At 42.4% G+C, this 13,629-nt stretch overlaps 1 protein-coding gene across 1 annotated transcript in view; it reads right to left on the bottom strand.

The window, feature by feature from the left end:
- The window catches only part of PPP2R2C (protein phosphatase 2 regulatory subunit Bgamma), a 154,061-nt gene extending 143,902 nt beyond the window's left edge, over window positions 1–10,159 (bottom strand). The window contains exons 1-2 of the mRNA XM_054172456.1: window positions 10,057–10,159; window positions 9,776–9,856 (exon numbers count right to left, since the gene is read on the bottom strand). Of these exons, the coding sequence (XP_054028431.1) occupies window positions 9,776–9,856; window positions 10,057–10,072 (97 nt within the window). The 5' untranslated portion in view covers window positions 10,073–10,159. The remainder of the gene's footprint in view (window positions 1–9,775; window positions 9,857–10,056) is intronic.
- Window positions 10,160–13,629: the final 3,470 nt, after the last annotated feature.

The raw sequence follows: 13,629 nt of genomic DNA, 5'->3' as shown, positions 1-13,629 counted from the left end.
TTGTAGTTTACTGCAGAGAAATTCTCATCATTAACCTTCCCTGTCCTGTGTCACTTCCTTTTTTCTTTTTTTTAATGAGTGCTGAGATATAGCTATGTTAAACTTTTTGTTGTTGTTCAAATAAATGATGAGGTATTAGCACATGCCTCAGTCAAAGGGAATTTTTTTACAAATAATCATGGTTCCTACAGCTCTAACAATTACTCACGGGAGTGGGACCTAATATACCCACAGGAGAACATCAGAGCCTCATTCTCCACTGACCAGATCTCAAAGGTTATGAAATATACCACACAGATATTTCAGCCAAGCAACTTCTGGAAATTCTGTATAAAGTATTATTTATAAACCCTCCTCTGTGCCAAGGAAGTGTCACAACTGAAATATTTACACATTTCTGATTTCAAACCAAGGACACTTCCATCTCTTATAGGCTGGGGTCAGGGTGGCTGGAGAGCGGCCAGGCAGAGAGGGACCTGGGGGTTCTGGTCGATGGTAGGCTGAACATGAGTCTGCAGTGTGCCCAGGCAGCCAAGAGGGCCCAATGGCATCCTGGCCTGCATCAGGAACAGTGTGGCCAGCAGGAGCAGGGAGGTCATTCTGCCCCTGTACACTGCACTGGTTAGGCTACATCTTGAGTACCGTGTCCAGTTCTGGGCCCCTCAGTTTAGGAAGGATGTTGACTTGCTGGAAAGCATCCAGAGAAGGGCAACAAAGATGGGGAGGACCTTATTGCTCTCTACAACTACCTGAAGGGAGGTTGTAGACAAGTGGATGTTGGTCTCTTCTCCCAGGCAACCAGCACCAGAAGAGGACACAGTCTCATGCTGCACCAGGGGAGGTTTAGGCTGGAGGTTAGGAAGAAGTTCTACACAGAGAGATTGCCCGTTGGAGTGGGCTGCCCGGGGAGGTGGTGGAGTCATCATCATTGGAGGTGTTCAGGAGGAGACTTGATAGGGTGTTTGGTTGCATGGTTTAGTTGATTAGGTGGTGTTGGATGATAAGTTGGATGCAATGAGTGAGGAAAAAGTTCTATACAGAAAGAGTGATTGCACATTGGAATGGGCTGCCTGGGGAGGTGGTGGAGTCGCCATCACTGGAGGTTTTCAGGAGGAGACTTGATGGGGTGCTTGGTGCCGTGGGTTAGTTGTTTGGGTGGTGTTTGATTGGTTGATAGGTTGGACGTGGTGAACTTGAAGGTCTCTTCCAACCTGGTTTATTCTATGTATTCTATTCTATGTATCTTGAAGGTCTCTTCCAATCTGGTTTATGCTATAATTTTCTCTTTGCTGTGACAGCAACGAAACATGTCTAACATGACCAAACCAAGGAACTGGCAGACTTAGCTGGTAGACAAAGAAAGCAAAAGACTTCTAACAGACATTGAAAAAAAAACATACTCCACATGCTCTATTTTCTAATGGAACCTTAAGCTGTGGCTGTGGTTGAATAACAAGATGTATGACTACATGCAGATAAATGTTTGAGGGTTTTGTGCTTGGTAGGCAAACAAATAATCTCATTAGCTTTAATTCAGCAATAGGCTAACAAAGAGAAAAAAATAGAATCAGATAAGGAAGAAGGGCAGATTCTGTTTCATATTCAATATTACTCAGAAATAGAGGAAAACTTGACAGAAAGGCAGAGATAGCAAGATAATATATTGTTTGTGTGCTACAAGAAAGCAAAAGAGTCGCTAACCCAACTGGCCTCTTCTCCTCAGTTCTTCATTACTCTTTTTCAATAAAATACAAGTAATAGATAAAAAATGTGATTCTAAATAGGTCTGGAAAATAAGATTTATGGCTCTCCTAGCAACTGCATCTCACACACTTGCATATATGCAGTATTCCACATGGTATTTGGTGTGGGCTTTTTGTGCTTTCACAGCAATGAGGTTGAATTATGGTTGCTGTGGGAACTATACCTTTTAATTTCTTGACTCGTGCTATCGTCTGAACTCAAATGTTACATTAACATAGGTAAGCATTTGCTGTGTTTTTCCAAGAAAAGGAAAAAAAGAGCCTAGATGGATGGTTACAAAGTTAGCTATTATCAAAAGAAACAACAGGCAGCTCCAAGTCTGGAGAAGTACAGAGCTCCAATTATTCTCATACTGCAAGCACAAGGAGAAAAACAGAGCCACATAAAACCTGTGAGTCAAATGTGGCAGGGTACCTGTAGAAACAGCTGTATGTGATGATGTCATTAGAAGTTTGGGGGTTTGCAATGTTCCTTTATTTGATCACTTTCTAACCACAGAGTTTGAGGACATGCCCTCTTTCAGGCATTTGGTGAGAGCACAGATACAGATATTATATACACACACACACTTGTCAGATGCTTTGCAGCTTCTTTGTCAGTGAGTGTGCCTTGCAAGTGTGACAGGACTGTCAAAGTCAGCATTGCCTGGCCCCAGCCAGCACAGGCACTGCTCTGGGTGTTTTATGAACACACAGTAAAAGGAAGTGATTTCTGCCATAAGATTATTGAAGATTGACATTTAACACGTAATGCAGGTCACAAACTGCTACAGAAGCTCACCTCAGCACAGCAGAGAGAGACAGCCTTTTAGCACTGCTAGAAATGTTCTTTAGCAGAACTGATTGTCTCATAGTGGAAGAAAGAAGCTCAAACTTTGAGGTCAATTTCCTCAACTCAAAATATTTTTCTTACTATTTCTCCACTAGTACATTTCATGTTTTGACATGATCTGGAAAAAAGGAGTCAAGTCCTTTAACACATTTTATTGTTGGAAATATGCCTCAAAAAAATAATCAGGTTAGAAAGTGGAAATACCAAGTTAATATTGCAGTATTTTTAAACTGAAATAAATTGCATTGCACAGTTGCTGCTTCCAGAAAAGTCAATGTGAGTATTACATTTTAAGTCAGATTTTTAGTCACTGTAAAGGAACATACTAAGAAGGACAAACCAAAAAAGCAACATAAAATTACAAAGTTCTTGAGGCTTGGTAACACCTTTCTGAAGGAACATCACTACACAGCTACACTCCCAATGCAGCTGGCAGACCCACAAGGTCTCCTTAGCTTCTGCTTCTAAAAGGTGGGTGTTCCGCTGGGGCAAAAGCCAGCCACCACGGTACAGAAGACATCTATGAACATCCATGGCATGCTAGTCTAAAACATCAATGTTTAAAAAGATCCAGCAACTTAAACAAAAGGGACTGCAATCAAATCAACTAAAGGTTTCAGGGCATTACACAAACACAATGTTTACAGGTAAACACTGAACTGGGACTGAAAACTGAAGGAAGCCAAATAATTAAACTAAGGACGTCCTCATAACCAAGCAAGCTATGAACTGCGTGACAGAAAAGGCATCACACAAAACCTGCAGCTCAAGTCTTCAAACAAAAACAACAACAACAAAATGTTTTTAAATAAATAAATAAATCCCTGAGGCGTTTTGGAGGAGACTTTGTTAAGTTCCAGACTGCTAGAAATTTATGAGGTAGCTCCCTCTTCTGGATCACCAAACAACGGCAATTCAACTTCAATGGCAAGATGCAGAATCCGGCTAGTAACACCTCTCCCCATTCGGGGGTTTGGTCATATACCATTAGGTGATCACACAGAGACTTGCAAGATGAGAGCTACTGACAATATAGTTTGAATAAGGAGCTTGTATCTGAGTAGCATACTAGGAGAGAAAGGCTGTTGAAACCTCTGAATAGTTTGCTGTCATTTGGGAAGTTTTTCATCAGACAGCACAGATATGAAAAGAAAAGACACTGAGTGAGTGCTCTAAATCTCTCTGCATATTACTGCACTTCACAGAAAAGAACTGATAAATAAGAATATTAACAGCAGGTCAGTTTCCCACCCATATGGCCTGCAACATGACTCCTGAACTCCCATCTGCGGAAGTTAAGCTACTGGGTTGCAACTCTTGACACAGGATCTTACCCTCTTGGAATTTTTTTTAGCCTTGACAGGCAAAAATGGCATAGTAGAAAAAACCCTCTCTGCACATCAGCTATTCATTCTCCAAGACAGCTAGGGCAATTTTTGCACACATTCATAAACTGGAATTGGAAAGATCAGAAAATGAGTACTCTGTATCCCTATATAAAATTCAGCTCCTTAAAGAAACCTTGGCTTTCTCACTTGACCTATAATGGAAGGGGAGGCTTTGTGAAGACCTGGTGATTTTTCTGCATCCCAGCTGGAACCACAGGCAATTCTGTACACTTTAAATTGTCCATCACTATTCAAGCTGAATGACAATGCTTGACTTAAATACAAAAATTAGTCTGAAGGGCAAATTTGTGGCCCCAATGAAATCACTGTTTACTTCACCAGTGTTATTATTGAAAACAAATTCACAACATATATTGAATATTTAATGAGAAAGAGGGAGCATAAAAAATGTCCCTGTTAAATTCTGGACTAGGTAACTTGAAAGCGTGATCCTTGACTTGCTAATACCTGCATAATCAGGCACACAGCAGTGTGATTTCATCTTTCATGATATGTATACCAAGTGCATCTCAAAGGATGCACCCAACTGAAACACCCAAGGAAATTCTGATCATTCAAGCATGGATAAAGCCAAAATTGCCAGGAGTTATTTGGATGGAACTGAAAGCATCACATAAAATGGTAAGCCTCGTAGACCTGGAAAGAGAGAGAGATAGAGGGAAAAGAGCTAAAATTTGCTGTGCAGGCACCTGCTGCAAATGGCAGGCTTCCAATGACACAGAGGGGACACCCCTTTGCCATACTCTCGAACAGTCAGTGGGCTAAGACCCCCCCACAATCCCCTTAGCAAAGAGAAGAGTTACAGAGGACAATGGGAAAGTGAAACCAAAGCCAAGGAAACCAACAAAACCGAGAAAACCCTGTAGAATGTGTAAGTAAAGACATTAAAATGGGCAAACTGGAAGGAAAGAAAAAGGATCAATGGGAGATTAGAGAGTAAAAAGGCAGCTGGCTGAAGAACACATCCTGGAAACGAAGATGATGAAGGCTGCAAGTCCTGGCATCAAAGTGCCAGTGAATCAGCTAAGCAAGTGCGCCATGTTAGAGGGAGTGAGTGGAGTCCTTGAAAAGGACATGAAAATGTGAACAATCAGGTTAAAACAAGCTTACTCAGTTGTTCATTTTCAAATTTCATCTAAACAGCAACACCACTTTCCAGGTTACAGAAAAAGAGTGAACATCTCCAGCCAGATATTTACAAAGGTGAAAACACTCTCTCTAGCAGCGATATTAAGTTTCAACAGCAACTCTGTGAAATCAAGGATTTCATAAATCATTGCAATTAAATCATCTGAATGTACTTACTTCATTTATTCCATAAAAAACGAACCAACTCTTAAGCAAAACACACAAACTAGGAATCAACAAAGGAGAAACATCAATAAGCCACTCAACTTTTCCTTTTCATAACAAGTACATATATTTTCCGGTATTTTATTGTCATTCAACAGGTCTTTATTTATAGTAACCTTACAAAACTCTTGCCAGGCCTAAATAAAGACTCCATGAACAACAGATAAAAACATCACCAAATGGACTGTTATTGTAGGTAAGTACCACCAGAAGCAAATCTATCATATGAATAAATATAATTTCAATCAACCTTAATCCTTCCTTTTTGACTACCATGCTGAACTTTTCATGTTGAAACAACATCAGATTGCGCAGCCACAAATAGAAGCATAATCAAATACCCACATGTTCTTGTAAAGAGCCTTTTACTGGATTTGGTCTTACACAGCTACCTATAATGTCATAAAGGGAACAAAGTATGATAACATTTTTCAGTCAGGAGCCCTTCTCTGCATTGCAGCAGTTCCCAGACATCACTGAGAGTTTACCAACACAAGTGCCTGTAATATAAAGAAGGATTAAATACAGGGAGTTAGTGAATGTATAAACAAGGTTGTATGAAGTAAAACTGGAATAACAGTATCATCCACATACATGGATCAGAGGGTATATTCCAGTGCACACAAGAGACACCTTGCAGTGCTGCATGCAAGCTGCTAGGATCCTAAAAGTATGCTGGGGAGAGACAAGAGGTACACCAGTCCCTTCCAAGCACCTCAACTTCCTTTGAAGAAACTTAGAATTGCAGGGTGCAGAAGCAGCACAGTTCACCATGCTACATCTCTGGATAAAGTGGAAGCCCAGAACTGCAAAGCACACCCATCCAACTAAGGCCTCAGGGAAATGCAACATCCACCCATGATCATATCCCAAAAGAAATGGCAAATCATGAAGTGTTAAGAAAGGCACTGCTACCATGCCTTTAGTCTAAGAAATCAAGGAAAAATCAATTGCTTGGTTTAGTCAAAAAACAACTGAGATGAGAAAGCATCTGCAGATGGAGCCTTCCTGTTTAATTAGACCTCACTAATGATGGCATGACTCACAAGGACATTACTTCAACTGTAAGCTTGTGCAATCACATTGCTTTCCATGGAATTTCTGTAATAATGGGAAAGACAGTACCAAACCAAATCCAGATTTATTGTCTTTGGTTGAAAACTACAGCAAACAAACAGCTATTGCAGATAAACCTGACTGATTAAATTTGCATTCATCAGCTCTCACATTTTCTGGTTCCTTCAAATTGTGCATTATTCAAATGCACCTTTACCATGAAACAACAATATCTGATCCATTTTATCTACTCAATGGATCTCTTCAAATCACTCAGAAACAAAAGATGATACCAGAGCAGCATAAGGGAAGCAACAGGAAAGTTCACATCACAATTCACAAGGCAGTAACAGTTTACAGGGCTTTCAGCCATGCTTAAAGTTACAAAATGGATGAAAAGAAAATTCACATAGTAAACTACTTCCAAGTCTCTGGTGAGCTAACTTTGAGAGGGAAAACTAAAAGTATGACCTTTTTTACTCACTTTTCATTCAGTAATGATTATATGAAAAGATTGCCTGGAACAACATAATGCCCGCTTACAATTTACAGCACAAAATACTTCAAACATGCTTCAGCTCATGGAAAGTTTGCAAGAAGCTACTGTGATTTGGAACTTAAAACAGAGTCTAGAATAAACAGTCCTGTTAACAGTCCACTACATAGTCTTGACAAACAGTACAAGATTTGACTTTTCAGATGTTTCTATAGAAATCACATCCTTAACTTTTATATTTCATTTTGCTAGCCTGGAAATTGGATACTTTAATACAATTCTCCATACAGCTTTCCTGAGGCTGCACTTAATGTGAGTAAAGCACTTTCAGATCTTTAGCATGACTAAAATATATTTTGCATTGGGCATTAATTATAGAAGTAGCAATATTTGAAACAGAGTTTTGTTTCAAGGCAACAAGACTAAATCAAACATGATTATCTTGGCTTTGATTGAGATGTTTTACTTACTATGCTCTATTTTTCCTTGCATTTCAAATGTGCAGCTTTGCTTTTCTGTTATGTAAATGAATGTTTTTCATCTAACACATCTAATTTTAGAAAAAGCATAATTTTCTTTCTTAGTCCAAGAAAGAAATGTTGCAGAACACAATTCTGAAGTCTAACAAGAGCACCACGGGGCAGTGGCATGCATTCAATAGCAAAAGCAGCGAGAGGTGCCCAGAGGACTCACAAGAACTTCAAACATTAATGTGTAAATGTTTATCTATCCAGATACATATCTGAATAAACACACAGTAATATTTAATATAGATTAATTCGTCCTGTCCATGGTCAGGTAGTCCTAAACAATGCAGCTGCAATCACAACAGCTGTGACCTTTTTGAAAAGTAGAAAGATCTGGGATAGAAAAGAAGTAACTAAGTATTGGAAGTCAAGGAGTCTGTTTAGCTTTGTGCAACTGACACTGTTTTAGAAGCAAACTTCAACAAAGGGAAATGTTTAGACTTTAATCAAAACACTCACATGCAAACGAGGCCAAGCCACCTGCCACAGTGGTCCTTTCTTTAAAAGGTTCTTCTTCACTTGTGTGAAGCGTGAGGAGGATCTTGCAGTACATCTTCCTAAACACCAGTGGTATTTAATCCACAACATGCAAAATGCATGTCGTATTTATAAAGAAACCTACTAATATAAACAGGGCTTACAACCTGAAGATGGCTTTGATTCTACAGCTGGTGTGACCAAATAACACTGCTTCAGCCTGTTTCCTACCCTCTGGATTATCACATATTCCCATGCAGAGCAAAGATAACACCTAAGTTTTCCACTTGTCATGGAGTAAAACTGGGCATCCCATAAATTGCAGTGTAAAGAGAAGGGAAATCAAGGTTAGGAAACTAATTTTTAACATTGTGTCATGTGAAGAAGAAAATAAAGATCCCATAAATCAAAGGAATAAAACATCTGTCAAGAAGACAATATTAGTCATAAAGCAGTGCTGAAAGACTGTTATTTACCCAGACAAAGTTAAGCATATTCTGCTCATTCAAATATTTAAATGAAAGTAAATGCCAACCTAAAGCTTGTTTTCAACATTCTATGATGCCTACAAAATGCTGTCACTCACTCGTTACACTCCCTCACACGGATGTAATTTCCACCCCCACCTATCGTCATCACATCTGGTTTGATATGCAGTTTCACCAAAAAAAAACCATCATGTAGGCACAAAATCACAACATACTTTGAGAAATGCTTAAGTATGCAAGTGTGTGTAATTACACACAGCATTGAGTATGCCTTGAAATATACCCACCATGGAATAACTGGAGGAGGGGGCAAATAAACTGTAGCTGTAGCTTAATACATTGGGGTTTAAATCACTTCTATAAACAGCAAAACACAAGACGTAGCACAAAACTTCACATCCCACAGAATCACAAAGAATAGAATTAAAAGAGACCAAAACAGGTAGTCTATCTACCTGCCCCAAAGCAAGATCTGTAGCTTTGCAACTTTAAGCCATATTTGTGAAACAAACCTTAAATACCTGGAGTGAGTGAGATTTCATTGTCTACCTACCCTGTACATTTCTAGTGCTTCACTACTGAAAAGCTTTCCCTAATGTGTAACCTGAAGCAAGTCTATCACAGTGCCTCACTTCCCTCAGTACTGGAAAGTTTTTCAGTCCAGCCAAACTTGTGATACATTTTTAAGCCCTTGCAAACAGTAAATGCACTTCTCTCAGAAATGTGTTAACACCAACAGACCAAAATATTGAAATGAAGTCCTAGCTCTGCCTAACTCACTGAAAACAGACACTGCAACATGTTCAAGGGCATTGCACATTCCACATCTGGCATATTGGAAAAATACAGGTTGGCACCTAAGTCTAAATATTCTGCATTTTCAAAATCATGTATGATACAGAGAGAGAGGGGAGGCTTTCTTGTCTGGGTACCTAAAGGCTGTTCCTTTCCTGATCACAGAATACTTACAAATAAAACCTTCTAGGTCACCTCTCTCTTCAAAGTTTGAGAGAGGGGGCCAGAGAACTTTTCAGCAGGTACTCTGCAGCCTCCCTCACACCTTACACTAAGGCCAGAGAGGGCTGGTGCAGAAGCCACTAGGCTGCTAGCTGCAAAACACAACTTTTTCGAGAAAAAATACCAAAACAAAACCAGCCAAGACACTAACACAAGGACCAGCACATGCAAACCATTGGTGGCACCCCCTGCCACCCCTGCTGTCCTGGGCCCACTGCATCATCTTCACTGCCCCAGCTGCCCCGGACAGCTGCCAGGCTCTGCCACTCTCCCGCCTGCGAGCCACGTTTCTCTGCACGTTGTCAGCTTGGGCAGTGGTCGAGGGGATGCACCCCACCTCAGCACCCCCGTACTCACCTTCAGAGACCTCAAACTCAGCTGCTCCATTGAGCTGGTAGAGGCACCAGTCAACCGCGCTCTCGCCGGGAGGGCCGCCAACTGGGCAGGGAGGAAAGGTAGAGTCAGTCGGGGGCACACAGGGCCAGCGGGAGAGGGCTGAAGAAGGGAGATGGGGGAGAGGGCTGCGGAGGGGAGAAGCAGAGCCGGAGTGGGAAGGAGAGATGCAGAGGGCAGAGGAGGGAACGGAGAGATGAGTGGGGACCAGGGAGGACCAGGGGAAGGGGAGCGTTTCCAGATACCCTGCTTGTGGGACATGGGTGTTGCCCTCCGAAAGGCGCCCAGTGCTCTGAACTGTTATTTGCTTTGCTCCCAGCGCCGGTGGCTCGGGGCGCCTCCTCCTTCTCCCAGCGGAGCAAGCGGCGCAGGCAGCCGGCGCTGCCTCGGGGCGCTCAGGGAGCCGGGGGAGGGAGGACGGAAAGGAGGGAAGGCTCCGCCCGGAGCTCCCGGCGGAGGCGGCGCTGCCTCGCCAGAACCCGCCGCGCCCGGCACCGCCGGCCGTGCCGCAGCCTTAGCAGGTATGAGCTGGCACAGGGTTGCCCACTGGGGCTCAGTGCCTTGGGCAGGCGGCGGGGCGGACGCTTTGCCCGAGACGGGCCCCAGCCACGGCGACGGGATGCGAGGCCATAGCTTGGCCTTTATCCTAGCTTCCCTTTGCAGCCCAACACAGAGCCTTCGTCCTGTTCCAGGTTCAACTTCAGTCGTAACCTGCCCATTAGGTGCTCCGGCTCTGCCCTGTCTCCCCACAGTAGTTCAGCCACACGTGGCTGTGATGCAGCCAGCCCGGCAGCCACCGGTGCGTATCCCCGGCTGCACCAGGAGCCTGGCCATGGCACCTTGGAGAGCAGCCCACATCAGAGCTTCTCCAGTGCCGCTCATGCTGAGGTCCATATGGCCCCTTCCAGCCAGCCACACCAAGCACCGGCATCTGTGTTTTCTGCTCTCCTCCTATCCCTTGGCCATTAAGGCTGTCATGTAGATAAAACCTGCACATACCATCTAAATTGACAGGGTTTATGTGTCTCACTGCAAGGCTGGAGAGTGGTTTTCATCTGGTCTATGGACCCCTGTAAATCTACAAACTGTCTTGATAGCATCCACGAGAGGAAAGTAAGAAAGCAAGCCTATAGTGGAGTAAGCTCAAGTGCTCTGTAGTGACCTTTTTCTCTACCAGAAAACCTTTAGGGGAACAGTGAATTTTAAAACACTGCAACAGTCAACTAGAGAGAACTTATGTTAATAAATGCCTTCATTCTTACAGACATCCACCCAAAAAACATAACAAGGAGGAAATGCAAAGGTACATTAATTGTTCCATTCACCAAGTGGCTTTCTTGATACTTAGTTTACCACAACTGTGACTGTTTAGTGTGTAGCTGGCAGCATCCTGCCCACGTCTTCTGTCTCTTTGAAGTGACAGTGTCAGAGGCCCACATGTACCACAGCTTGTGTCAAAGAGAGCAAACACACTTCGTACAGGCAAATGAGGAAAGCTTAAGAAATAATACAGGAAGACTACAATCAAGCCATACTAAGAGATTAGGCGCCAACAAGAGGATAAAATATCAATGTAGGCAGCTGTCATGGCAGAATTAGGTTGGCTTCTCCCTCCAGCTGTTTCAGAAACTGTGGGGAGCACTATTTTCAGCATAAATTCTACTTGATATACCTACATTCTTCCCTTTTTGCAGCAAGTGAAGACCCTCTCGACACCTTTAGGCATAACTGTGAGCAGTTTGATTCAGTTTTTCCTCATAAAAGTATTCTGTTCAAATATTTATATTCTTCTCCACTGCATCCAAGACAGTATCACGCTGTGGTCTTTGTGAAAGAATAGGGAGGTCAATTTAACTTTCTGAAAGAAACAGGTTTAACATGGAAGTAACATTCTGCAAACATTCTCGGCTGCTTTTATAAACAAAGCAAAATGCCAACACTTAAGCTTTCCTGGGAGCTGCATCTAAATTACAAAGACCATAATGCCTTCTGAGGTAAAAAAAACACCAGCTCATGCAGACAGTATGTGTATATATATCCCCAAGCCATATGTTTGCTGGATGTGCACTAGCTTTCTTGGAACTGAAAAGGTTTAAGCTGATGATTTGAGGGGAAAAGTGACACAGAGCTGTATTAAAGTAAAGCTTCATCCAGCTGATTGCAACGATACTTGCTCCTCCTACAAATTACCTACAGACCTTGACTGCTCTTCATAACAATGTATTATCATATATTAAATTAACCTTAGCATTCCAGTATTAGTTTGGCAGGTAATGCAGCACACTTTTTTTCCCCTTTCTTTCCAAAATGAAGAGGCAGGTGCAATCACATTTACAGTGTGATCTGTTTCTACAGGTATCATGAATATTGAGGTGAGCTACTTTGCACCCAAGTGCCAGCTACTCCAGTATGAATTTGTCTTTTACTTTTATCAGTGTAAGTCTGTAGATTGACACTCTTAAGCTATTTGTGATTGTTTCCTTCAGAGAGATGACTGGCTTAACTGTGTTTGGAAACTAGTAATGCTAAATCACAGAATCACAGAATGTTAGGGGTTGGAAGGGTCCTCAAAAGATCATGTAGTCCAACCCCCCTGCCAGAGCAGGATCACCTAGAATAGGTCACACAGGAATGCATTGACCATCTCCAGAGAAGGACACTCCACAGCCTTTCTGGGCAGACTGTTTCAGGGTTCTGTCACCCTCACAATGAAAAAGTGTTTCCTTATGTTTAGGAAGAACCTCATATGCTCCAGCTTGCACCCATTGCTCCTAGTCCTATGACTGGACATCACTGAGCAGAGCCTGGCTCCATCCTCCTGACACTCACCCTTCACATCTTTATAAATGTGAATGAGGTCACCCCTCAGCACCACCTTCATCCATTACTTCTGCACTGTTGGAAATGAGCTCAGAGTTTGGTACAGTTGTGGGGTTTTTTTGTCATTTCAGGATTGCAAGGTTGTTTAAAGCATGTGAGTTACTTGAACTAAGGAAGGTAATCAAGCTATGCTGACATGAATTTTAAAGACTCAAAGTTTAAAAAAGTAGCTTAATCTGGTTTGGCTTTTAATAGCACAGTGATATGCTGGGCAGAAAGTGGTGCAACTGCAGACAAAATTTCTGAGGAGACTGGGCTCCATTACCCTGTAGCATTTTTAATTATGGGTTGAATTTCTTTCTACTTCTCAGTGATTTCATGCAGACACAAGAGTCTACCTTTTTGGTTTTCAGCACAGGGTCCACCCCTTGCTAGCAGTGATAAAACAAGTAATAAAACCGATTTAAATGGGATCAGAAGATCAATCACATGAAATTTAACCTTCCTACAACTTCAACACTTCAAAGATGCAGACAATAGCCTGTAATGAACTATTATACCCTGAAATAAAGAACTCCCATTCAATTCAAAATAATTTCCTCAGGGAAAAAAAAAACCAACCACCCCATAAGGATTTGCAGTTGTCGAAGATGCAGAACTCACCACCTCTCTGAGCAATCTAGTGTTATAAGTAAGGCAGCCCCAGAGTTATCACCAGAGCCACCAGGACCACCTGGGGGCTGTGGGTTTAACTGGCTCTTGCACCCTGCTGGAGGCATCTCAAGTCCCTGCCTGGAACACTCTGTTCAGCTTTGGGGGCCCCAAAATAAGAAAGGCGCAGACCTACTTGAGCAGGTCCAGAGAAGGGCTATGAAGATGATCAGAGGACTGGATCTCCTCTCCTATAAGGACAGCCTGAGAGAGTTGGGGTTGTTCAGCCTGAAGAAGGCTCCAGGAGCAACTCATAGCAGCTTTCCAGCACTTAAAGGGGAAGCTGG

Source organism: Dryobates pubescens, chromosome 23 (genome assembly GCF_014839835.1).
Source record: "Dryobates pubescens isolate bDryPub1 chromosome 23, bDryPub1.pri, whole genome shotgun sequence".
Lineage (NCBI taxonomy): Eukaryota > Metazoa > Chordata > Aves > Piciformes > Picidae > Dryobates > Dryobates pubescens.
The sequence above is the reverse complement of the archived record's forward strand: the minus strand, read 5'-3'. Positions and strand labels throughout refer to the sequence as shown.